Genomic DNA, 27,981 nt, shown 5'->3' with positions numbered 1-27,981 from the left:
CTGTACCCACCTTCAAGCTACCTCATCATTTCTATGTGTACATTTCCTTGATTAAACTTACACTTTGTTACAAGACAGAAATGTCTTCCCTCTTTCTCTCTGTCCTTTCATTGAACTTGATTTGTAGTCACATGATCATACTGAAACCTCACCTGCCCTTTATATTTTACAAAAGTGTGTGTGTTAATACCAGCAAGTAAAAGACATTACATCCAAAGGTAAACAGAGCAGTAGTGCCATCACTAAACCCAAAGCATTACTCTTCCCTTCATGTCTGAGTTAAGACATCCCTACAGCTTGCTTGGCTGATGATCTGATAATTCACAAGATAATTACTGGGATAGGAAATGTATTTAAACATTAGAAGTATATTTATATCTAAACAGTATTAAAATGAAACAATCTGAGAAGGGAAAACTGCTCTTTGATTGACCCGCTCACAATTTAATGTTTGCCAGTAAACATAACTAATGACTTCATCATTACTTCATCTGTGTCTTTATCAGTTTTTTTTAAAGACGTTCATATGGGAGAGCATTTTAACCATTCAGTGGTTATTAAGTGGCCTTCACTCTCATCTCAAATAATGATTCTTTGCAGTCTGGATGGGCATTGCTGGATTATGTATGTAAAATGTGAATAATTTACATTTGTGGGATTATCTATGCTACTCAGTGAGTGATTATGTGATTTCTGCTTTTCATTTATATATATACCCTGATTATTAGTATGAGGAAAACAGGATTAACATGTTATATGTATGCTATGTTCGTAATTCGTACAATTCCACATTCTTGATCTTGTATTTGGTGTTTTCCACGGGTTCTAGTTTCGTTTCCACACGTACTACCTATATCCGCTGGTGGGCGCGCTCGTATTTGGGATCGAGGATTTGGGGTTGAGGACGTTGATCCATGCAAACAATGATGCTTGAACTAACATCAGTACACGGGCGTTACAGACCTATAATCAAAACTCTCTTGTCGAAACGAAAGTGTTTGATAAGTGGGTGTCTACTAACAGTATTTTTATCAACACCTTCAGCTTTGAAATGTAAAAGGGATTAAAGTGAAACTGTCGCAAAGTGTCGTAAAGCAGTTGATGGCTGGCAGCGATCTGGCGCCCCCTTGCGGCGCTGAGGGCGACGACTGTGTTGTAGCCGTAGCCAGCGAACAGACGACCTGCTGGGTAAACAAGAGTGGATGCCTCGAAAGGCAGGAATGGCAACTTCGTCGAGGGCTAATAGTGAGACATTTCTATCTTGTCAAATAGAAACATAATAGAGAAGTCGTGCTACCTTTTAAGATTCGATAGGATTCCTCTGCGAGTCAAAATGGCTGAGTATAAGCGGGTATTTGATGAGTGAAGTGGGACTAGCCTTTATGTTAGCTTAGCTCGTAGCCGTCCAGGGCCCATTGCCTTCGATTTTGCTTCTCGGATCAGCTCGGGACTGTGTTGTCAGTTTCACAATCCCAGCCACTAACGTCCTCGGATCGCGATTTCTATGTAGGCCTGCCTAGTTGCAGTTAGGGTTAACATTTCGGTAACTGCCCGTTTTCAACGCTTGTCATTATTCCCCACAGGATTTAACCTCACATGTTGCAAAAAGGACGGTGACACATTTTGAAAAAAGGACTTAGACACAGGTACGTGTTGTCTTTGTTGTCTTCTGTCTGAGTATGTGTCAGGCTAGCTGGCTAGCTGTCCACTTTGGTTTCTCTCGATTCGTTATCACAATAATCCTAACATAAGTTACTAACATTGGATAGTCATATTTTTAGTGCTTCTCCATTAACACGAGTTTATCTGGCCTTAGTCACTACAGCAGCGTTTGTGGGACACAGGCAGCAGCCGAGCTTATTGTAATTGTTAACCGTTGTAGAAACTATGCTTAGCCTCAGTTTCACGCTCGATGCTGTCAAGCTAAATAAATCTATGAAGCTCTGTTGTTTGCTTGCCTAGTCACAGTGGTTGGTAGTCGTTTCACACACACAAAGTGAGTATCGTTAGCAGCAGCTCAGCAGTCCTGTCTCAGTCGTACATCTTGAATTGGTTCACTGTTGCCATTTCTGCTCCACCATATCTTTTCTGCTATAAGTAGCTGCGGCTGGTTCACTTGATAGCATCCGCATTATCTCTTACTTATCGTGATTTGGCCCTCTTGATGAGTATCATTGAAGCCTTGATGCATGGGGATTTTTACCTTCAGTCCTCTGAGGCCCCTGAATTCATGCTTGTCATTGCGCAGCTTTCTCTGTGGCATCTGAAGGACTCTCACTCTTCAGTGAGTTGTATATAATAGCAGAAAGAGCCTTGTGGCTTGTGTTATATGTTAAAAGCTTTACTACATTCTTTAGGAAAGCCCCCCCTGGCACCATCAACCTCATCAGCCCTATTTCACAAAAGTTGGAGCTTCAGGTCAAGTGACAACCGACATGTTACTCTGAAATGAGTTGTGAATGAATAATGAAATTACATTCCTTAGTGCGTTTGCAGTCTCCAATAGTATGTATAATGCAGTGCAACATACAGGAACATCATGAGCACCTGTATAATCGAATGCAGTCAAGTACAATTGCCCTGCAGCAAATACTAACAGGAATGTTGTTGTGTTACATATTTAGTGAGACAGTGCCAGAGAGGTGGAAAATGAAATCTACAGTAGTTTTTGTAGCTGTTCCCTGTATCGTAAAAAAGTCTATATGAGCCTTGAATTTACTAATAACTGAGGCCCCACAAAGAAATAAAATCTCTTAAATGCAGCAGTTGGATGTTTAAATTTGTACCATATTTGGCAGGCTTTGTTTATAAGAATTTTGGTGAAGATAAAATCACATATGGATGCTGACTGACGCTTTACATGTAGAGATACTTTTTCAAAGCAAGGCATCCAAATCTCTTAATGTTGAGAGTTATGTAGTCTTGGCGAACAATGTGGATGGGACTAGCAAAGTATTGGTTTTATTTTCTTGTGTTGTGTTACATCACTCATACTTCCAGATGGCCACATAGACGGGGTCGGTACAATATGTTCTTAAATCACCTGCTGAAATAGTAGTGCCATGATTTTGTTTTTCTGATTACATCATATCAAGAAGTGTGGTCGGCATGTTGCTGTGGGCGATATCAGCGTGTGCATATAGTGCATAAGCCTGCACTTGTGTAAATGTTCTTCACACAGTCCCTAATGTTATGTGACTAAACATCCATCAGTGAACATCACTGCAGATATGCACCGTCCTGTGTGATTAATGAAAGATTTTCATCACTCCAATTACTTTCTGAAACTTTTTGGAATCATATATATTCTTCTCAACTGCATGAACATTGTGCGTGTGTGTTTTTGCCTAACATACACAACTGGGATGTCCAAACCAATGTGTGGGATCAGTATCCAAGCATCTTTTAATGGATTAGTATTAGCTATATAAAGCCGGATCTATTACAGATTGTTGGTGTATTGTAAACCTTTGTAATCTGGGTACACCACATGAAAGAAGAAGAAAAAAGCTCAAATTTCACTCCATTATAACACAGGAATTGTTTCCTAACCCACAGCAATATCACGATATCTTGCCGATGATAATGATATCCCCATACGAGGCATATTAGATATGTGATGTATTTTAAGAAAGTAATCTACTTTACATCATTATATGTGTGTAACTGAGGAGTACATACCCTGAAAATAGCACAGTTTTCTTAAAAGCAGCAGTGAGTAATATACTAAGTTTATTCATTGCATTAGAAGGAGCTTTCAGTTTTATTGACAGCTGAGGGCACAGAGACTTTATTAGTACTGTAATCCTTGTCAATGCTAACAACACCACTGTTGGCTGGCAGAGGGTGTAGTAAGCCACGTACCTTCTGAAAATACACATGAAGTCTTAACATAGACGCAAACGTTTTGATGTATTTACGAAGAAGCGTGCATTTCGGCAATGCTGGAATTTGACGTTGTTCTGGGAGACCTTACACCGCTGTGAAAACTCTCCCACTGCAACATGTCTACAGAGTCTCCTGAGAGTTACTCGGTGCACACAAATATAGACAGAACTGTCCCAAAGTCATGACGTAAACATGAGAATCAGTCCTCTTTTGAGATCCCATTTTCATTTAGTCTGATTCATGCGTTGCCTGGAATCAACAATAAAGCAAACCCATCAGTATTGACTCAGCCATTACTTTTGACTCAGCCTGTGGGTATTTATTTTCTATCTTTAATCAGCAGCTGTGGGTCATGCTGTCTTAATTTGTACTAACAAACAGAATGACCACATTTAACACCATGAAAACATTAGGTGTGTTGTTCAGTGGTCAGTAAAATTCTGAAACTTTTATTTTTAGTCAAAAGCAAAACTGATATGCTCTGCTTTAAGTTTAAGTGTTTTCTAACTGATGTTGAAGAATTCAGTGTAGACAGCATAATGAGAACTACAATCATCACATTATCTGCATCATGGGAAAAAAAAAAATATAGATCTGGACAAATATTTAAACATAGATGACACATTTTTATAGACTTGTTAAAAAATTTATGCTCCTTGAATTGTCTTTATATTTCTTACCTTGCTTTTGCAGTTGCTTTTTTATTTTTATTAAATTGCTTTGCAACCTTTTAAGATTCCCTTGCAATTGTTACAAGTAGGGATAGGTATTATTATTATAGTCATTTAAATGTGTTGTCTTTTTTGTTATCAGTTACACTAGTCGTTTAAACTAGAGTTTAGAGTCGGGTAGGTTTTTCTTTAAAAGAAAATGCTTGTCATACCAATTTTGTCTCCATTTTAGGTGAGACTCGACCAAAGCCCAGTGATACCTGATGCTTTGGTAGTTTTGCCACTTCTTCTGTCCCTGCTAAATGTGAAGACAGACAGTTACATTTGGTAAAGGTTATTTAAATGATGTTTGTAATGATTTGATAGATGGAGTCAAATCGTATTTATAGCACATTGAAGCAGCGAACTAGCTGTGTGACTTGCTTTTGATTTATTGAACAGTTTATTCAGCATTGCATTTCATGGATGAATTGGATCATAGAATGTTTTTAGCTCATTGGTCAGACCCATATTTAGATGTGAACACTCTTTTGCTTTTTATTTTTTGTTGTGAAATTGGTCTTGATATGAAAGGCCTTGTGCTTGTGCAAAGTACCCTGTGCACCTGTAACTCTTTTCCTTTCTTCTTCTTTGATCAGGTTTTGTGCGATGCAGCGGATAGATGCCTAGGAACTGATGCGAGTGCACTTGGTGTTTGCCCTTTGAGGACGGACCTGCCACCATGAAGAGTGAGGTGCCATCTGAGGCCCCCAGCAGACAGGAGCATCTGAAGGAGCCACTAGTGAACCCAGAGCCCATGGAGGCAGCCAAAAGCTTCCCCAGCAACATGGAGGTGATTGGAAAGGCAGGCAGCGAATTTAAAACCCTGTGTGAGTCCAGGCATCTGCCCCTGAGGGACACAGGAACACACAGAGACTCAGAACGGAGCCTCCCTGGGCGTAGAAAAAGAAAAGGCCAACAGGCAGGGCCATCAGACTGCTCGCTGAAGGAGGGCCACATCAGTGAGAGTTCACTGGCCCCTCAGCGTCCCAGGGTAGAACTTTTACCGCACCCCAGTGAGGATGAACATAATCACGAGTCCTCTTTTAGTGACTGTGCTTCCTCCCCTTCCTCGAGCCTGCGATTCGGGGACTCGGACACTCTCAGCTCAGAGGACGAGGGGGAAGCTGGAGCAACAGGGGGCCAACACAAGGCTCCTGCCCTGACAACAGGAGGAGCCACTGGAGTTGGCCCTGTTCTGGGTCGAACTCGGGGGAGTCGCTCTCATAAGTGGGTGCGGTCTGAGGCTGAGCCAGTGCTGCTGAAGCGGCCGTGTCTGAGCAGCCGACGGCCTCTGCATAGGAAGCGCTTTGTGAAAACAGCTCCTGGAGGGGGTCAGCGGACTCAGAAGCAAAAGGAGCGTCTACTACTGCAGAGGAAGAAACGTGAAGTTATTGCACGTAGGAAGTATGCTCTACTCCATAGCACCAGTAGTTCCAGCGAGGAGCTGAGCAGTGACTCGTCCTCCCCCTCTTCTACCGAAGCAGAAGATGAGCTGTATGTAGATGTCAGCAGCACCAGCAGCCAGACCAACAGTGCTGCTGTTGCCACAGGTAATTATAAACCACCACTCGATTACAGTTGTATCTTTGTGTTGCATTGTGATCTCTGTATCTGTATCATATACAGCATGCAGCATTGTAAACCAACAGGGAAGGCTTCTGTAGCATAATATTGTGTCATCGCAGTCACCATAACACTGGACTACAGAAGCCAGCCTGTGTAGTCAGGATCAGGTATTATGTGTTTGTATCTGTAAGGCTATCAACATTCGTGTTGGAGTAGTTAAACTGTATTTATATATCTATTTTATTGAAAACCACTCAGTAAAAGAAAGTTTAGAGGGTTTCTACAGTATATAAAGGCCTTTTTAAACTACTATTATATTAACATGGTTTTAACAGATATCAACAGGAAGAATGGTACACAGAAATGTGGCCATTTATTTGTATGATTTTTTTGTGTAATTGTAAAAACAGGCAAAGAGGAGTACTATCACAGTTGTAACAGTATTTTGGAAACAGCTGTAAATGATATCTCCAAAAGCTCACAGGCACCAGGATCTCTAACGCCGCAGAAGAAAACCCAATTTGGCATGAATTAACATATTTTAATTGAAGCACATTGATGCAATGTGAATTAATATGCACTGAAAAGCAGAACAGAAAAACAGAAACGACTATGCTGGAGAAGAGGTCAACTAGTGTTGTGCAACTTTGCAACGAGAGCCCGCCTTCATTTTGATCACAAAAAAAGGTTGTTAGTGTAGTGTTTTTTTTTAGAATTTAAAAGACATTATGTATTGCATGTATTGTCACAATTGATTTAACTTTTAAGCCATAGACTTCCAGTTCCCTTCACTGTACAATCAGGAATTAATTGGCTGTAGCAGACGTGTGATGATGATAAACGATCTCGCTTACCGTGTGTTTACTGAAGCAGGACCAAGAGTCTACAGGTTTTCATTCCACACCAGGTGGTTTCATTCTGGCTCTCAACCTCAGAAGGGGAAGTAAACAGAGGACTCACCTTGTGTAGTGTTTGGCTGCATTGAAAACATGCTCACAAATAGCTCTTGTCCTCCATTTCACACGACAGCCTATTGCTGCTGTAGTGTGTTCCAGGTCCCCGAAAAAAATGTAATCAACCGCATTAAAGCTTTTGCCTTCAGTTTTCCATAAACACTATAAATGTCGCAACATAGATAAGAATATTGTCTGTATCTGTTTTTGCATTGGCTTTGGCACAGCTGATAAAGGAATAGCTTCTCCCCTCTGCTTTTCAGAGCCCACATTTGGCAGGTTGTAATGGAAACTGCAACCCTCTGTACCTGTTGGAACAACAGGTTTATGCAGCTCCTAAATCTAAACCATAGCTTTCTGCTCTCATTCTCACCAAAGTGGCACAGTCCAGTGTGCATATGAAGGACATCTTCTATTTGCTGATCTGAAATGTTCCAACATTTACAACAGCAGTCAGTTTATCATTTAAAAAAAGCCCCACCTTGGTTCTTCGCTTTCTTTATGTCTTTATAGCCTCAGCAATATTTCTGCTGCTGTGGCCCTAAGGGAGAATGGAAAGTTAGTTGTTGTGCCTCTATGGTGGGAGGCAGGTGGGAGAAAACTCCTTTGCATAAAAACAGCAGGTCTCGGAGGGAAAACAAGACATTTGTTTACGGCAGGGGAAAGCAAGGAGGCAAGCGATGAAACCTGCCTTCTAAATGCCCGGAGTTGGAGCAGGTGTGTGATGTAGCCAGGAGACGGTTTAATCCTGCCTCTAACCTGAGGTCAACAGAAGATATTAAATGGGAATAATCCTGGCTTCATCAGTAGCAGTTACAAAGGATGATTGTTCAGTCTTAAGCATATTGCATGTCCTCTTACTACCAACTGATCAAGTGACTACCTAGGTTGGACAGTAAGTTGTCACATAGGCCTCTGACATTCTTGTTCCAGCATTTGTTATATAGTCATGGTAGGAATACTAGTTGTAGCTATTGTTTACCTTACCAAAACATGGCACATATTAGTTACAATTCTCTGCAAGTTGGTGTTGTTGTTTGTGTAACCACATGAAGGCTTCAGTGCCAGGCAGCTCGATTTGCAGAGGGTGCTAAGCAGCAGTTCTCAGGAGACAGTTGGAATAGAAATCACGCTGGGGAATTATGAACTTCACTAGCATGGCAAGTCACCTAGTGATGTGCACAAAACACAGTCTACTCTACTGCAGCATAACGTTTTGTCACTTAATCATTCACACAAGTAATGTAGCAGTTACCTTAGATTTTTTTAATCTGTTATTTGCCTCTTAGACTCCAGAGCGTTGGATTTCCAGCTATCAATTGGATTTAGCAAAAGGTTTTGCTCACAGTCACTTTTCTGGTAAACCTGAACAAACACATCTAAATGTCCTGCCCTTATGTAGCTTGAAATAAGTTACATGTAGTATCTGCCACGAAAGGTTGGCTTAAGATTTAAATAGAAGGTTTAAGAATGTGGGAGAGAATTTGTAACTTTGGCTCATACACCAGATGCATGAGTCAGCAACTCTCACTTACACTGAGAAATTGTGACAATAATTAGAAACATGCATGAGACTGTAAGCACAAATAAACCTATATAGTCTGCGACATCATGCTGTATATTATCTTCATCTCTGGTGGCGACCAAAATGATAGATTTATGTCTTGGCTTAAACCCGTAGATTAAGCTGTGTGCAGTTATGAAAAAACACTATACAATCTATTCAGGGAGGCATTGCCCCCATTGCCATCCCATGGTCCATTAAGAAGGCTGAGAAGAATGATGTGTTTGTCTCAAATTAGTTTGTCATGACTTTAACTTGTTTGAGCAGTGCCTGTGATAAACTAGGCTCCTTGTGTGATGTGGGTGATGTGGGTGGCATTAATACACATGCAGAATGCAAGTATTGATGGGGATTATCATTGAGTTCATATGGTGAATTTAACTTTGAAATATAAATAACATATCACATCTCATTTTGAAATCTGAAGATTGTTTGACAGAATAGATGTAGTTGTAATTATGGCACAGTGCTGTTTCATGTATTTTAACGGCCCGTCTAAGGACGGGCATTGCAAATTAGCAGAGGCTATAAATGCTCTAGTGGGTGCCATTGGTTTATGCTACATGCTTGTCCCAATACAAATAAACATTGAATATATCATGAAATTGAAATCACGTGGAAAAACATTGGTGATGCAAATATGCAGTGTGACGCTTGAGTCTGTGAATGTTGCAGCCCCTGTGGTCTACATTTGTGCCCCAATATATGTACTTAAAAAATTGAGCACCCGTTTTATGAAAATTGTAATAATTTCCATCTAAAATATTTTAAAAATTTGTCTGTAATTATTGTCATTGAGAAAATAACTACCCTCCACGCTCTCCTTTCTGATCTCTCATTGCAACCATTTACTCTGAGCGAACACACCTGAGGGGGCCATCATGGTATTTAGTCCAAGCAGAGATGGAGTGAGATCTGTTGCACAAAAAAGGCAATTCCAGTGCAAACAGAGTTGAGCTCTGATGACCTATATTTCTCCTGTTAAACTGTTAGCCCGGTGATACTGCTGTTAGCATGATGAAACTGGAGAAATACTGTCTGACCACTTGCACAACCCGCTTGATTTTAGACTGAGAAATTGAAAAGAAAGGGAGCGCAGGTTTTTTGAAAATAAAAGCAGTGAAGTACATGTCTATGCTGTGTGAGAGTAAATGCATATGAAGGCATGCAGTGCACAAACTTGAATATGTTCGTCTGTTGTTTGTCCGTACTTAAAAACCACCACCATTTGTATGCATTAAACGATTCATCCAACTTTAACCTCCTAAGACCTGGCATCCACATGCGTGGGCATCACATTTTGGGTTATACCATAATACTTAATTCTGCTTATATGGAAATTGAAAATTGTCCCCGTATGCGGAACCACATCATGTCAACAGATGATGCTTAGTTTTTATACTTATCAGGTCCCAATAAGCCCAAATAGCAAAGAGAAATGAAGATAGAGCTTGGGTTTTAGGAGGTTAATGTGAACATTTGAAAGTGTCAAAATCCAATTAAGAGTGGTCAAAGAAGTAGAAGAAGAAGTACAAGCTACGAGTTTTAATTTCAAGTGTGTATTTTCTGTTAATTATATTGTAGTTGGATGCTTTCTTTGCCTTTGTCGTCAGATTGTATGGTGTATGTCAGAACTAACTTCAGCTGGTGTGTTCAGGTGCTCTGGATGAGGATGTGGTGGTGATTGAGGCGACTCCAGCTCCAGCTCCTGCTGTTCCTGCAAGCGAGGAGATCAACGTCACCTCAACAGACAGTGAGGTAGAGATCGTCACAGTCGGGGACGGTTTCAGGTAGGCATCATAGCTTTTTCAGCAAGCATTGAAATTATGTGCTTATGTGAATTTTATAAAATAGCTGTATATTATAACATTATCATCAATAATCATCACAACCCATCAGTGACAGTTACTGTCAGACTACTTGTACTGCTCCATGAGGATTGTAGGTCTCTCAGCACCCAAAACCCCAGTTATTATTGCCGGTGGGTTGGTGATGATTATGTTTACCCCCCCCCCCCAACTGCAACACATAGCAATTTCAGTCAAAGCCCTTTATAGTCATAGTATTTTCATCATGTTTGTTGCTCCAGCCATTTATCTGGTTAACCAATAGGCTACAGTGAATGTCAGCTATGTGTAGTTGATGCCAAGCGTATGGGGCTCTTTATCCATACTGTTGTAAACAAGCTAACATAGGATCTTGTATGATTTTTTTAATAAACAGTTTTTGGGTAGTAATTTTACAATTTTGTTTGATCACAAGGCCAGCAGCACAGTCAGAGAATATATTAATCCTAGGAATAATTTTACCACTGTGCAGGACATGTCGGCAGCCAAGATAAACATGTTGAGTGCATTTGTGAGTAAGTGTAAGTGTAGACATGCTAGACAACATTATTGGCTAGAAAAACTGAAGTATTTATGGTAACAACTTTTATAGCACTTTGTGAAACAACGTACAAAATGTTTTGCGACAGTGTCATAAACAAATTATACAGAAAAGGAGAAACTCTTGTTCAACATTGCAACAAGTGCAAGAGCAAGAGAGGTACAAAAGGCATTCAATAGGCCCTTTTCAGATCTGCAGGAGGTAAAAATTATTTCATGAAAGCTTGATTTAACAACTTTATTTTACCTCTGTCAATCCCTGACAGTAAATCTTATAAAACACCAAGATTAGGAGCATAGGATTTTACATTCAGGGACCAATATCCATGTTTTTTCTGTCTGTGAGAGAGTCAGTGAACCAAAAAGTGCTGCCAAAAACATCTGCAGCAATTGATATTAGCAAGAGATTATTGAAGCAAGGCTAGCAGGGTAATTTGGTCTCATCAGTTGATTCAGTTGTGTAGTATTTGCATAATAACAATAAAGGTGATAGTTTTCTTCTTATTTTCTTCTTATAAGACTAAAACAATTAGGACCTAATATTGAACCCTGAGGTACACCATGAGTATTAGCAAACAAGGACCTAAACTCACCTTTTTGAACCAAAACCGTCTCTCTTGAAAAGGCAGCTTTTGTAATGGTCCAATATTTTTTAATGGTTTTTAGTCCTGCTGTAACATAGTTTTGGGTTCCAGTAGGACAAGAAACGAACAGCTGATTGATGAAAGAGGACTTCATTTGCAGACCTGAAAAGTCATTAGCCAGAGCAGAAAGTATCAGAAATGTAGTTGTTTGTCAGGATTGTTCAGAGCAATTTGTTGTGTGGAATCAGGTTTGTTGGAGCCTGGGGCTGAGGACAAGCTTCTTCTCAGTATATTTTACATGACTGGTCATGTGGCGTTGTTCCCTTTTCTTTAGAGCATAAAGAACCCTCATTCCCTATACTACTATGGTTATGATATTTGTGGGTTGTTAGCTAGGAAGGTCTTTTGTCGTTTTACTCTTAAGTTGAAATGTTTTACTACTAATGTCTGCTTTTGGTGGGGTGCCATATGTGAACTTGGGTGTTAGTCAATAGCTTGTATATGAGCCTGTCACACTTGTGATTGCGCTCATGACCAAGCAACAAAAGGAAGCAGTGTATGTAGCAATATTCTGGTACACCCATGATTTTGGAACAAACTGCATTCGGGCGGATAGTGGAGAAGTGGATGATGGTGTGAGAGAAGTCGAAAAGTTTATATGGACATTTCAATTTTGTTTTTGTCTTAATTGGAATGTATTTTTACTTGAATCAATGAACATAGAAAAAGTGTGAAGGGTAATTTTGTTGTATGCCACTCACATATTAAAACCATATGTTACCATTATTCGTTTATTACTTGGTAATTAACAATAACAGAGACCATGAAGAACAAGTGCCACAGGAAGTGAAACACATTTGATATTTATTATTCTAAGTTAAAATAACCATACAAGTGTGTGGAAGGGCCCATTTACTAGAAATCAGGTATATTTTGAATTCCTGCTAAATCATTTTCCAGGACATATCATAATGTTTTTAATGTAATTTCTGTTATGTATGAAAATTAGTTTGTTGAGGCTTGAAACAAGCAGGAGTTAGATAATCCTTTTCAGTAAACATTGTTATTAATCGCCTGTGAGTGACTCATACCACCTTGTGTGAATAGTTGTGAGCTAATCCTACGTGACCTATATTAAAATACTATACCAGAACTTTATGCTAAATCCATATCATGGCTACCATATCATCGTATCTACCACATAGCACTAACTGGTATTGTCCACTTTAAAGTACCTGGTTTAATAGGGTAGTTGATATAACTGAAATATGCAGAGGATTAATGAGTGGACAATCGAGGAATTGGAACATAGCGCTCTGTTTCTCTGAGAACTGCTAAATATTTACAGTGTGAAAGCAATACATTTACAAAAGATAGCTCCCACTGTCATTCTCTGCAGCCCACTCCATTTTCCTCACCCCACTGAGAATCTTATTTCCCCATCCTCATAATATGACTTCCCGTCTCAATACTCCCTTAATTCCTCATGTAGGCGATTATGCATCTCAATTCACAAACCTCTGCCTCTGTGTTACCTCTATCTGTATCCCCTTTTTATTGTTGTTCATTCTTCCCTACCTTATGTGTAATCTGAAAATAGTTCCTGGAAGTTATTGCACCAAACTGGGAATGCCATGGCTTGTCAAACAGGCCTGTTTTCCTGACTTTCAAAGATGTCCTGGCTCGCTAGAGAATGTAGGGATGAGCCTCCATGAAGTGGGGGATGGGCAGCAGGGGAGCAGGAGGGCGGGGAATCAAAGAACAACAGAATGAGCTGTGAAAGCTTTGTTTACACTGCCAGTGGCCCGATTTGTGAATGGGTGTTTGTTGTAGATGATATTTACACTCCGTTGCCAGTTTATTAGGTACACCTAGCTGAAACCAATGCAGTCCAATACAACAGTCCAGCAATGAATCCTGCCTTCATGAGGGTTGTAAGAGAGGTGTTGATTCCTCTTTATCATTTTGGAAGATGTGGTGCTGTTGAATTGTATTGCTTTATACTGACAGGTGTTTCTTTTATTTTGTCCCACCCATTCATATCAATGAGGGTAGTAAAACAGAAACACTTCTCAACTGGCAACTGAGTGTATATTGCTCTATATAATTCAGCTGCACAGAGCACATGAAGCCTCAAGTAGGCCTACATTAATATAGAAAAGTCTCTCCTTTCCTTTGGTCTTGTGTGTGTCTAGTAGTATTTTCTGTCATGTCTGTGGACAGAGGAGTGTCTTTCTGTAACTAGTTGTGGACAGTCCTTCTTTATCCCTAGCTTGTACAAAATGTGGAAGTTCAAATACACTTTTCAACCAACAGCAGCACTTTAGGGACATGGTGCAAAATGTTACAGAAATCAGGGCAAACCAGCCATTTTTAACCCAAACCCTCTCTTCACACATTGCTCAGTGACATGCTGTCAGTGTCAATCTTTTAATTTGAATTGCTGGCTGTTATTGACTGTTTTTGACTGTTTGCTCCACAGTTTGCTCACTTGTGAAGCAGTGCAGAGAACATTCCAGTGTTTTAACAGTGCACTGTGGGGCGTGTTTGGCAGCAGGTTTGCCCAGAGCGCAGTGAGTTACAATAAACAAGGATTATGTAGCTGATATGGATCAATTGAAAAAAAGGCTTTGATCAGTCCCTGCCCTGATTCTGCATATCAGCTCAGGACATAGGTAGTAGTAGGGTCACAAAACGTTTTGAATGTCATTAGACTTTCTGTGACTACAACACACGCTGTCATCCATGTTTAAAATAGTAATGTTGTTTAAGATGGCTAAAAACAAACAGGTATGAAAGTCTCTTGCATTGTATGACTGATCCACAAACATATCGGAGCAACCTAAAATACAAGCTGGAGTTTAAACAGACGTTCAACTTAAAATCTACCCAAATTTAACTTGAACAAAATATATGACAGCCTTCGTTGCCTTAAACAAAAATTTCAGATTACATTTTCTTTTGATCGTTATCATTTTTTATAATCTCTGCCTTTATTTATACTTAATATATTTTGAACATATATTTTCAAAATGTCTCTCTTGCAAAATTTACTATATCAACATAAAGGGCTTGCATGCAGCTCTGTAATTATAATGATATATTTTCTCTCTATTAGATAAAGGGATAAGCATCAGATCAGTACTCCTTATATCAGCCGGTTCTCTACTCAGTGCTGAGAGTTAGAAAGGGACATCATTGTATACTTAATTGTGAAGACAAACTCGATACTTTCATCAGTGCAGAGCATGATCCCTCAAATTAACTCCCCAACCAGCAGTTTACTCTATATTACCACAGAGCTCAGCCCTCGGTCCTCAGCGCTCCTCTGATCCCCGGGGGCATGTGGCTCACATCATGTTGGCTTGGCACAACCTCAGCTTTGCCAAGACACCCATTCCCATAGTGCTCATGTTTACAATGTACTGTTTTCCTCTTGGCTACCCCCCTCTCACTCCCCACCCTCAGGGGGTCATGGTGGTAAACAGATATTTACAAAATAATCCCAGGTCTACTTAATTAGGAACCCCTCCCTAGTGGCTAGTCCTGTACCCTGGGATCAACCCAGAGCTGAGGAGCCCGGCCAATTAGACCCCAACACAACCACCGTGCGCCCCCCTCTGCTCACCACCATCATTGCTATGTGTTTTGTGGGTAAGTGTGTGCATGTGTATTTAGAGATTTGTGAAATATGAAAGTTAATAAGCTTCCTCTTTTATTCCACTTGCATTGTGCAGCATGTCTCGCAGGAAATTGAATTGGATGCAGACAGTATGAGCTAATGGGAATCCCCCTTATCACAAACAGCAGTGAGAAAGGCATTTCCTGCGTTAAAACACATCTGAGGAATGTGATCAAAGCCGAACTCTTCCGGCATTTAGCGTTCTGCATAACGAGGAATAGATCAGTTTTAACCAGCCCATAACATTACGTACTATTATTTATGAATTTACACTTATAGCCTTTGAACTCCTGTACTCACATTTGATAATCAACAACTAAGACACCAAACATTTTTGTTCCATTATTCAAGTTATTGAAATACGAAATCATAAAAAAAACAAAAAACAATTTGTGTGAGTTTTTTCTCTTGTTTCTGTTATTGCAAATTTTATTAAGTCCATCTGTTCCTTGTACCCACGTCTTCCTGTTTATAGTGACATGTAGCTTGAAGGTCAGGGAAACACCCGAGCAGGTTGCCAGGCGGTCACAAGGCTAACATATTACTTTACATAATTCACCAAGAGCCAGTTTAAAGTTCCCAATTCTCCTGACCTGTCTTGTCTGTGGCCTGCGGGAATCCCATGCAAACACAGGCAGAAAAATCATTCCAGTAAGGAGTTATTGAATCACTTGATCATTTCTATGATAATGTCATTTAATTAATACAAATCACTGAGCTAGTCTATAATTTAGTTTGGCTCACCAAAACCTCCATAGTTATAGAATATGATGAAGTTGTGGTTAACAGGGCAGTGTGTTTGGCACTTGATGTGCAGCCTTTTCTCTCTCATCCTGTCCATTTTTTTTTAAACGCTCTCAGGGAACAGTAGTGAAATCCCCTAGCCACAAAGCTCCATGGTATCCAGCTTTACGGCACTCCCATACAGTCTCTAGCCTCTTGTCCCTCGGGCTCATCCCTCCTCCCTCTGATCACCTGGCTTTACGGCACTGTGGGGGAATTGTGGCTATTCCCTGGCCTCTCACTCCAGTCTCAGAGAGCAAGGGGGGCAGAGCGACAGGAGCCTTTTGAGAGAGAAAATTAAAAAGAAGAAAAGAGGAAGGGTCGAAGGCAGGGCAAGAATGGTGTAGAGCATTCGAGCGAGATATAGGAAGAAGGAATGTGGGTGGAAAGAGTGATGAGATTTAGATGGAGGTGGTGGGGCGGTTGTGGATGCAGAGCTCCATGATAGCATCTGTAGTTTCTGGCTTAATTCCTTTTAAACAAAGCTGAATTTCGGCATGTACCAATCGAAACATTTAATGGTTGTATTGTTTTTCACTCTTTTCAGCTATATCAGGTCTTTCTGAGATGTGCAAGATCTTGGTTGATCTTATTACAAATGCAATTGTAAACACTAAACAAGGGCTGTATAAGTAATTGCATAAAGATCGATCACCATGTTAGTTCCCAAAATGAAATAAACTGCATCAAGTGTGATATTGTGGCTATTTCCTTCGCAAAAGGCAAATGTCACACATGACCTAATTGACTGACACACAAGCAAATTTCAAAACAGTTTTTTAGAGACTGCAGTAGAAACTACTATATTCACTAGGTAGTAAGACCAGCTCTAAATGCTTTTGTCAGACTTGTCCAGTGTTGCTTCCTCGCCCACCTTTGCACCAGCAGCCTTTTGTCAAAGCAGCCACTGTCCTGGAAATGAGCTGGAGGGTCTGGCTCTGGCGAAGCAAATGCTTCACTGAGCTGTGAGAATATTCCTGGTGAGACAGGCAGTCCTGTATTGCAGTTGGCTATAATAGGTTTTTTATGTCCATGTGTCTACAGGTCACGCTCAGTGGGGGGTCTTGGCAGGATTTGGGCTAATAGTTGCTCCCAGAATCGTCTCCAGGAGCCGCGTGGACGTCACAGACTCTCCACGGTCATCCAACCACTGCGTCAGAATGCTGGGGAGGTGGTGGACCTCACTGTCGATGAAGATGGTAAGAATAAACATAGTAGAAAGTCCTTCATCTGTGTCTGTTTAAAGGATAACTATGCATCAAAGGTTTCAACACAGGTCTCATTTTTCAAGTTATCTGCCACCTCCCAGCTGTGAAGCCTTGATATCTTGTTATGTCTTCTGTTGCATATATGTGAAGGTCATAGAAGCTATTCTTCTGTGACATGAAAACCTATCTATTATCCTTATTCTCAGATGTGTCATAACTATCAGCCACGAAGAGGAAATGTTTTAAGTGATATTCATACAGTGAAATTCATGACATTAGCGCCAATGTGATGAAATACATCTCAGCAACTTTAATGTCACAAAGGTTGACATGGAGCAACCTGTTTGGGCACAGACCTTCACGTTAAGCCACACACCAAATCTCTTACATCTTTTTCTTAATTTAGACATGAGACAGGAGCTTTATCGAGGGAGTAATGAGCCAAAATTCAAAATGACCCTAACCCTGTTTACTAAAAGAATAACGTGCATGTTATTGAACATCAGTATTATAATAATACAAGATGTTAACATGCAGGAGTTAGCAAGAATGCTAATTTACATCCATAGTCCCTAGGCAGGTAACAGAAAGAGAAACATTACAAGTAACAATATACAATCTACAAGTAGAAAAAAGTGTATTAAGTTACTTTTGCAACATGTCAAATTAAAAGTGATCACAGTTCTGGTTTATCTTTGTGGTTTATCTACCTACATATCTTCTTATATGTAAGTACTTAAAATCAACTAATAAAACGATAATGCGTTGTTACGATGCTTTATATATGAATTTTAATGTGCATCAATTAACCACTCAGTGATAAGAATAGAGTTTGTTGCTCTACATTAACCATTACCATTATCCTCCATTAACCTTAAGCAGCTTGTACCATATTTATTTGGATTTCTTTTCACATTGCACACAAGCGCTTTATATTCTGTAAAATGGAGGACTGCTTTGTAACCTCAGGCATTTGTGTGACTTAAGTCCAATGTCAGTGTCTTTATCAGCCCACGCCCACGACAGATAGCAAAATGGTAGAGCACAGAGTATTAGAGTATTTGCATTTCTTAGGAGAAAGAGGGGAAATTAATTTGTGAATATGAAAAGCCGATGGAGTGCACACACTAGAATGCTAATAAGGTTTGCTCTTCTCCTCGGCTGCTGAGAATCAGCAGACAAGTACACACATGCTGCAGTCCATGCTAGGATCCTTTCTTTCCCAGGCAAAGTGTCAAGTTGAGTTTTAGGTGGATTGTGAAAATCACGTCTTTTTATCTACAAGTATCAACTGGTACATCTACATGTTGTCATATTACATTCATAAGGCTTTGTTAGCTGTTTGTGTAAATTCATTTGAAAACTAATGTAGCATTGGGTGATGATTTGGGTAACAAAACACACAGTCAGACCCCAGCGACAGACCCCTCTCCTATGAAATATTTACAAATGAAAATTAGCTCTCTCTCTGATTAAGTTGTCATTAATCCATCTTTTCTAAATGATGACCTTTTTTCCTCCTCAGATCTCTCAGTCGTACCAACCACCTCTGGCAGCGTTCACCCTCAAACAGTCAGGTCGTCTTCGTCATCATCTTCCCATCATGCCTCTACCTCAGAGCTCAATGATGCCCCAGGCCCTTCCACTAGCTGCCCAGGCTCAATACCTGAAAGTATGCACACACAGAGGCCAAGTGGCTCTACTCGCACAGCCACAGAGGGTAAGACAGGACATGGCATGTTGAAACCAGCTGCTGGTCTATGTTGTGTAGTAATTTTTCTTGTTTTTATGCCCTCTAAAGTGCTAACCTGCTGTCTCATCCTATATTTTTCCTAATCATGTATCTTACTCCCATCAGATGATGGCAGACCAGGTTTGTCAGGTACAGCAGGAGAGAACGCAGGCACGGCCATGCCCAGACTGCCGTCCTGCTGTCAGCAGCACTCCCCATGTGGAGGGCCCTCCCCTAGTCACCTGTCCCTGAGCCACTCCCATTCAAGCTGCTTGCAGGCGTCGTCCTCTCAGCAGACCAGTGGCTCTCAGCACGGCCATGGTCACGGCCACAGCAACGCTCACCACTTCATCCATCACCCAGCACCACTGCCCTTTCAAGAGCCGAGCTGCCCTGTGGAGCGACCCAGTGCTCTGCCCGCCCCCTGCGCTGTCGTCAGCAGCAGCAGCAACAACAGTAGTAGCAGCAACACAGGCCTCTACCATGACCAGGTATCCCCATGCTGCATTCAATACCACCATACGGTTGTATATAGTTACATATATACGATTTGAATGATTCCAGTAGGTGTGACTATATAAGCATTGTACTTAAACCTGGTATCATTGGCCGACACATTCATTACAGGCACCAATAGCAGCCGATGGTGGCCATGATTTAATACTATGTTAACTTTGTCAAAGCATCATCCCACCATCCTCCCTCTCAGTTAGTGAAGGTCATGGTCACAACACTTGTCACTCATCAAAAGTGTCTCTCTTTATCTCGAAACAGCTTTTAGCTAGAGACTAAGTGCAACAGAATAAACAAATGTTCCTCCTATATATTTTTTTTCACTCAAAGAAAAATACAGGAGTGAAAAGAAGGTTTCAGTGGACATGGTTTATGACTTGAATTGTGTATGACTGGTGCGTGACTGTATTTGAACTCTGGGAAAATGTTCTCAAAGGAAGACTCATTTTGTATTCCACAGGAGAAGTTTGTCCCCCTTCTTTCTGTAACATCTCCGCCTTCCTTCCACAGCAAACTCTGCCAGTGGACCTGAGCAACAGCAGTGTTCGGAGTGGTGTAAACAACGGGGCTAGTTTCCATGGCAGCACCTCGGCCTTTGACCCGTGCTGCCCAGGCTCCACCTCACGGCCCCCTGCCTACGTTTCCCAGGCCACCCCTGGGCCCAGCCAGCCAGCTGTGGTGGATTCGTTCAGCTCCTCCATGGTGGCTCAGCCCCAGCCACAAACACAACCCCAGCCCTGCAGACATTACATGCACCCCTCCTGTTAGTACATCGCCTTCATGCAGTACACGACACCAGACGTTCACCATTTCAAATCAGAATTTTAAATTCCTATTGAAATCACATTTACTCATCCCTTTTTGTAAAAATAATATCAACGTGTTTTTAAAATGTATCGTTAGTTTAGGCTGCAGGGGCGAGTCAGTGTCTGTGTGAATGAGAGACAAAGTAAACAAACTTGCACTGCAGACTTGCTGTTGGCTCAATGTGCTCTGCCTATGATTGAATGCTGACGTCACTGCATTATGCAAGATTTGATTGGCTGTATTTATATCTACGTAGACGGATACCTTAGTGGTATTCCGTGGAATTGATGCAAATCTATGGGGTGCCATCATGAAACCAAAAAACCTAGAATCTAAATTTCCCCCTTTTGGTTTCTGCCTTTTTTTCTCAAAGGAAAACACAACAGGTTTGCAGAGCGGATATGTATGCTATAGCAGACAAAACAAAATGCCATTTAATATCAGTTGGGCTTCAAGTGTCAGCATTTGGAAAATTCTCTCATTTGCACAGTACTTGTGAAAATTGGCAGACAGCTGCACTCCTAAAACCTAATGCTAATAGTAATTAAACTGAGCCTGATGGTTAATGTGCCAAGTGCTGTGGGAACAGTACCAGGCAGAAGTAGTTAATGGCTCCCTCTACTCAGAATAGCTCAGTATGGAGAGTGAAGCGGCGTGACAAGGCTCCCTGGTGGGGATGTAGTAAGAGAGTTAGTTGCTGCTGGTGCCCACGCTCACCTCTCTCCCTCTCCTGCCTCTCCTCCTCGCTTTACTGCTGCTCAGACATGTAGCAAGAAGAAGTAAAACAAAAAATGGATGAAATGGATGACTCACAGTAGTGAACTCAGATTGTTTAGTCATATTAATAAGAGAAGGCTTGTGTCGACAACAAATAAAAATGCTACAAAGGCATCATCTGTAACATGATGAGCCAAGATGTTCGTCCGCTGGCTTAAAGTGCAAATGTAAAACTCTTTCACCCACATTTTGTCTGATGCCGGAGGTGAAACATAACAAAGTTTTTGTTGTTTCCTAAAACAATAAGTCTGGTGACATTGCATGTTTATGTTAACAAATCCCATAAAATTACCAACACCAAAAACAAATGGATCCTGTTTGCAAATGTTGCCTTTGTAGCCAAAGCCTGATGTAGCTTAATCCTCTGTGTGCCACAGAGCTCCATTGTTGTCCAAAAACAACTGTGGAAGAAATAAAACATCACGCTCAACCAAAGCCAGCAAGAGGGAGCTGGGGATCCAAACATGATTGAAAACACATCACTGAGCCACACTGTTGTACTGGCTGACATGTTTCTTGGTAACAATGAACACGGATGCAGTTTGTTTTGAGTCACCTTCCTGCTGCCGAAAATACTCACTGATGCCTTTTTAAAAATGAAAGTATACATTTATGACCTTCCGTAAGAACAAATGGGTTTGGGCTGAGTGCCACAGAAAAGTCGGAAAGTATTGACACTCAGATTCACACATTGTTGGATTTGGTCTTTCCGTGGGATTTGTTAACAATGGCAAAAAGATCTGTTATTATTATCTGTATTCTTGTCTTTCAATTTTTCAAGATGTTTTACTTAATATTTTCCCCTTTTCTTTTTCCTCAAACCCAGATGGCCCTCTAGCACGCTCACTGCATCATCAGCCCTCCTCCGCCTGTCCTCATTCCCATGGGAACCCCCAACTTGCACCTCAGCCCCCTCCACAAGGTGATTATGTCATTCCCCACACTGTCACCTTTCATCCGCCACTGCCATCCCACCCTTCAGGCCACGCCGTGCCCCCTGCCCCTCCCCCTCCCATGTCTACCCACCACCTCTCTAGTTCAAGTGCCCCACTGGCCCAGCACCTGCCTGCGGACCACCAGACCCTGCCACACCATATACCGGCACTGGGGGCCTCTGTGCAGAGGCTCCATCAACACGAGATGCTGCAGAGGATGGAGGTGCAGAGGCGCCGGATGATGCAGCACCCCACGTGAGTACCACCATCACCCAGCCATTTTTTTCCTCATCATGAGTGTTCATATTAGTGTAAAAGATAAAACTCCTGTGTTTTTTCTTTCCCCGCAGACGAGCACATGAGCGTCCGCCTCCACACCCCCACAGAATGCACCCCAACTACGGCCATGGACACCACATCCATGTGCCACAAACTATGTCTTCCCTCCCTCGCCAGCCTGAGCAGAGAACAGCATGGTCAGTATCAGAGGCAGTGAGGCGTGGCAGATGGCTGGTTTTACTCCTAATTTAACCCAAGTTTAATGTCAGCTATCAAATATTAAACATTTTTAATGCGTCTTGTACGGTTCCTTGGTTTAGAGAATGATGACTGATGGCTTGTTGTGCGTTTGTCAACAGGGAGCTTGGCATCGAGGCTGGAGTGACTGTGGCACCGTACCCTTCAGGGCACCTGCACTCTCACCTGCCTCACTACCACCCTCCCCCCAGACTGCACCACTTCCCCATCCCCTTCATGGTGAGAGAAACCCTCAGCACACATGCATACATTAGCATAAATGAGGAAGAATCACTTTTATACGAAGCCTGGCTTAGATTAATGGTGTTGGCCCCTTATTTATAACATCAGTTATTTCAAGGATGGTTTGGTGAACCACATGAATAATGCATTAGCAATTAATAGTAGCTCATCAGGCATTTCAAGTGCACACTCAACAAATCCACAAGCCTTGAGACAGATCCTGCACAAATATAGTCAACAGTTTCCTGATGTTATTGCTTTTTATTTCCTTGGTCACCCTCAAACATCCAAACATTAGTTGTTGTCTACAATCAGTTCTCCTCTGTAGCATCAATGCAAGTCCACATAAAGTCAGGCAGCTGCTTTTCAAATGTTTTGAGCACATCCACAGTTCATCACAGCGTGCATGCTGAGAATTAGGGGGTAGAGAAGTAGAACCAAAAGATATGCATGTGAATTTTGATGAACAGTCTCAGCAGAGTTCATTAGTTTTCATTTCTATCTATGACCTTCATCATTACATATTTGCCATGTGAACACATTCAGTGGTCCCTCTAATTTGTTTTTAAAATATGTAATGTAACATGTAATACGTACAGTTTACACAGAAATTCGGATTAATCAGAATTTGACAAAATGTCAGTTAAGCAGGGTAAAGATACATTTAAAGTGACTATGATCTATATTTTTATAATAACTAAAGAAAAAAAAAGTCACAATGTGAAAGGGGACGTTTGTAGTGATGAACCTACAGAGAATTATTACTCTAATCTGCATTTTTCCGGCTTGCAACTGCTTTTTGTTTACTCTTACAGCTCTCATAGTGTCATTTTTGGCAGACACAGTTAGCGACTAGCTGCTGAACATAGTGGAGCATTTAGTCGCTAAAGAGCCAGATATTTTTATACTATGACAGAGCTGAAAGAAGAGTGAGTATTGGACTTATATTCATCAGGTGGACACAAACACGACTTCAAATAAACAATAATGTTGCTCTGTAACTGCCAGATGTGTAAATTAGCAACTGTTTGCTAACACCAACACCGTATCAACTTAAAAGGCGATGGTACTTTGGCGATTGTTTCCGCTGCTCCAAGTAGCCAAAAAATATGAATTTCAGGTTTAATGTTATTTTCTGAGAAAATGTATCCCTCTCTCTATAAGAAGCTCATTCCAGGCAAACACAGGCGTACAAGTAGTAATACGACATAGCTCAAAGTCAAATGACTCAGCCACTAATAGCATACATTATATTGAACTCTCACCAGAAGCTTAAGACTCAAATACAATAAGGTCTGTCAAAAGTGTGAAATTATGAAATGAAAAATGTATAGGAGCCCTTTGATCCAGAAGGATTAAGTGCATTCATTTATGAGAGGGACATGAGGGAGATTATTCTGAGAAAACGTTGTCCTGAAGTTAAGCAAAATGTTTTCTTTTGTCCCTCACAGCACACTGGCATATCTGAAGTGACCTACCCGCACATTCGGTACATCTCATCTAGAATGACTGGCTTTGGAAGAACCTATGAGGTGAGGACTGTGTTTTACTGTTGCTAAATTTGTTTTTCATTCATCATTATTAATGTTACATTTGCACATTATAACAGTAGTATTAATATACTGTCATCGGTATAGAAGGAGAAAGCAGGATTTAGTACTACAGATTTAATACTACTCAAGGTCCACTTGCTCACTTTTTCCAGAGCATTCAATAGCATCTCATGGTTTTCATCAGAAGATGGAGTTGGTTCCGTTTAACGTCTTGTTAAACTCAAGGCAGCTGTGACTCTGTTGGCAGAGCAGATCGGCCATTAATCATAGTGTTGGCGGTTTGATCCCCAAGCTCTGGAGATCATTGGCTTTTTTTTTATAAACAAGTCTAACTCGCCGTGTCTCAGGGTTCAGCCACTAAATTATTGAATGAAAAGCCATCTGCCCAGGTGTGCTGCAGTTTGCCTAAATGTGTCAGTCGTTCTCATAGCGGTGTGTTTCTACTCCCTCCATTCAGGACCTGCTGCATTTAGAGGAACGACTGGGGACTGTGAACCGAGGAGCCTCTCAGGGAACCATAGAGAGGTGCACTTACCCACACAAGTACAAAAAGGTGAGGACTTGTGTGAGAGTGTGTGTGAGTGTGTGTGTAGCTATGGATATATTGTTCATAGGATTTTGTAGATACTGTATATAGTTGTGCATGTCTGTTACAGTTCATTCTGGGACAGAGTGCGCAGTGGTCTTTTGTGCTCTTTTCGAACGTCTGATGTTTTTCCAACATTTAGCTAATTACTGTAGTGTGTGAGATTGCAGCTGTGAAGACATTGTTTGGGGGAAAGTTTCCTTAGAGGTTTCCAAATGTATCTAAATAAGCAATCTAACACCCTGCCACCCAATACAGAAGGTGTTGGAGAGAGACATTGACCAACAGTTAACCCCTGAAGCTTGGGCATCTATTGGGAAAAATATGCACGCAACCCCAGAATCGGTGAGAAATAATGAACAAATCAATTTGGAAACATGTCTCTGCTCACATGTACAGTAGATGTTAGTATTAGTCTTGGGGGCCAGGGAATTCGGCTCTAGAATAACTTTGATTTGGATAACTTTGATTTGTTTAGCATAGAGACGACAGATAGAAAGTTTTTTTCTGTTTTCAGGACAAAATGACCATTCTCTCTGTCCCCAAAAGAGTTTTCTGTTGAAGTGTTTGTTCTAAACATAGCTGCCTCTTTATAGGCAATACTATATTTTTATGCAAATGTAACATGTATTTGTAATGATAGTGTTTTAGTTGAGCAGTTTAATATGTTTAACAGAGAGTGGATTAATAGGATTGTTAACCAAATGTAATGAGTCTGCTGAGGCAGCTTTACTGGTCGATGCTGCATATCAAAAGTCATGTTTCTAAATGTTTCTCGCAAACAGAGAAAGCTGCATGGTAAGCAAGACGAAGATGAGGGGGCAGATGAAGACACAGAAGAAAAATGCACCATCTGTCTGTCGATACTGGAGGAGGGGGAGGACGTCAGGTAAAGGGCTCCCCTCCTGGGTGTTTGCGCTGTTTGTCGCTCACAGTTTTGAGAGTGTTTAATTATGCTTCCAGGGGCGTGTCTGTGAGAGTGTGAACACAGACACGTGAGATGGCAGCTTGTTTCATTTTGCCTCCATCTCTCGAGATATATCTTTTTTTTAAAAACCCAAAGGGACAGTAATCAGCAGAAAACCCCAGAGTGCCTTAAAATTACCGGCCTCATGGAATTGCTTTTTGGCACTCACTCAGGTTTTCTGCCCTCTGTTGGTATAAAAGGAAGTGAGGAGTGTCACGTTAGATTTTTTACCTTGTTTGTTTGTTTGTTTGTAAATAATTTAGCAAAAACCTCAAACAGTCATCTCCTATAGGAATTTCAATGATTTTGAGTTTAAACATTTCCCATTTCCAAACTGTAACACACTGTATGATCATATTCTGGTAAAACAGATAAAACAGGTTTTACACATTTTTGCTAGAATCAGATGTTCTTCACTCCACTAGTTTGAAGTTTTAATGTTTTTCTAATCGCTAAACTTAAAAATGCTAATTAGGGAGGTATCTCATCGCTTGTGTTATCATTTTTACTTATTAAAGTTGTGGGACAGGCTCTGGAAGGAAAGCTCCACTGAGTAGCTTTGTCTGCACTGAGTAAAGGCAGCAGTCCTAGGACATTTTTATAGGATAAGGTTGGAGATATTCTATATTTTATTGTCTACAAATCCCATGAAAAGGGTTAGGGTCAAAACCGACAATGTGTTAGACAGTCTCTCAGTACTTTCGGTTTACTCTACCCTGTCTGTGGCACTCAGCCCCAAAGTCCATTTGTTCCTACTAAAGATGAAAATCTTGAAAATAACTGTCACAAATATTATTTTTTTAAAGGCTCAGTAATTTCCTAAAGTAGCTGGGCACTGCAGTTTGTAACAAATGTTTCTCAAAAATGGACAAATTGTGTATTGGGAACTATTTTCAGCTGTGGATTTGGTGCATTAGTGAGTATTTACAGCTGCAGGACCGTATATGTGGGATGCACAGGCAATACGTGGTCAAAGATCAATTCATGATTGATTTCACTCTTTTCATGGGATCATGTTGACAATAAGAAAAACATAGAATATCCTTTAAACAGGGATAATCAGTCATTACGTCGTGGTGACAAAAACACAACAGATGAAGACTAGGAGAAGAGCTGGACCACGCTGTGTCCTGCTGATCATAAAAGAGAGGCACACCATGTATGTAGGTTGATTTAAAAAAAAAAAAAAAAAAAGTTTTCAAAATTCTGTTGTCAACATTTCTCGTCTCTTCTGCCTCTGCGTTTCCAGACGTCTACCATGTATGCACCTCTTCCATCAGCTGTGTGTGGATCAGTGGCTCCTCACCAATAAGAAGTGCCCCATCTGCAGAGTGGACATTGAGGCGCAGTTGTCTGCTGAGAGTTGATGCTGTTTTTCTAACAACCCCTTTTGTTGAAAATTTTATTTTGAGATCATTATTAATTTTCTCTTCAGTACTGCAGTCAACCAAAGATGGCATGAATTACCTGCGCAGCTCTACTACGAGAAAATAAAATAAAAAAAACACCTGACAAAAAAGCATTGAGCCTAGAGTGCCAGCTATCACATATTACTACAACAGCTAGAATTCTCCATTAAGGGTTTAAGATTTTATTGTATTTATAAAGCTTTTATGTAGCTTTTTTGATTGTTTCCTCAAGTGTCATTTTTTGTTTTGTTTCTCTGCATGTTTCCTTGCAATGCATTTCTTTGCACATATAACGTGGGCTTAACACGGCCTAACAACTTGCAGGTGAGGATAGCTGCTCTAGTAAACATGCATTTCTGTAAACCTAATGCCTTGCTTTACTAGAATAGAATGTCAGCCTCCGGTTTGGAAATAAAAAAAAAACATTGCAGGATTCATTTTTACCAATCATTGTATTGATTAGTTTATGTTTAGAAGATGTGGATTGTTAGTGAAAGATGTTTTTTTAAGTAAATCAAGACATTCCTAACTAGGGAAACATGTTAACAGATCAGCTGCTGTATTAGTGCACACCCAGTATTTCTAGAGTGGAAATAAACTCCAATGTTCACCTCA

At 40.8% G+C, this 27,981-nt stretch overlaps 1 protein-coding gene across 2 annotated transcripts; it reads left to right on the top strand.

Annotated features, from left to right (window-relative positions):
* The first annotated feature begins 1,584 nt into the window (after positions 1-1,584).
* On the top strand, positions 1,585-27,981 carry rnf111 (ring finger protein 111). Of its 2 annotated transcripts, XM_070901785.1 has the most exons (15): positions 1,585-1,646; positions 5,198-6,151; positions 10,342-10,474; positions 17,165-17,319; positions 18,854-19,048; positions 19,187-19,551; positions 20,084-20,336; positions 21,984-22,347; positions 22,443-22,568; positions 22,731-22,848; positions 24,303-24,383; positions 24,862-24,957; positions 25,249-25,335; positions 25,776-25,879; positions 27,207-27,981. In XM_070901785.1, the coding sequence occupies exons 2-15, from the start codon at positions 5,281-5,283 to the stop codon at positions 27,322-27,324; spliced, it is 3,066 nt and encodes a 1,021-aa protein (XP_070757886.1). In that variant the 5' UTR covers positions 1,585-1,646; positions 5,198-5,280; the 3' UTR covers positions 27,325-27,981. The 2 variants fall into 2 exon arrangements, with proteins under 2 accessions (XP_070757886.1, XP_070757887.1); XM_070901786.1 differs by lacking the exon at positions 25,249-25,335.

The sequence above is a fragment of the Enoplosus armatus genome, chromosome 1 (genome assembly GCF_043641665.1).
Source record: "Enoplosus armatus isolate fEnoArm2 chromosome 1, fEnoArm2.hap1, whole genome shotgun sequence".
Taxonomy (NCBI): Eukaryota; Metazoa; Chordata; class Actinopteri; order Centrarchiformes; family Enoplosidae; genus Enoplosus; species Enoplosus armatus.
Note: the sequence above shows the minus strand (reverse complement) of the source record. Positions and strands in the feature narration are given on the sequence as shown.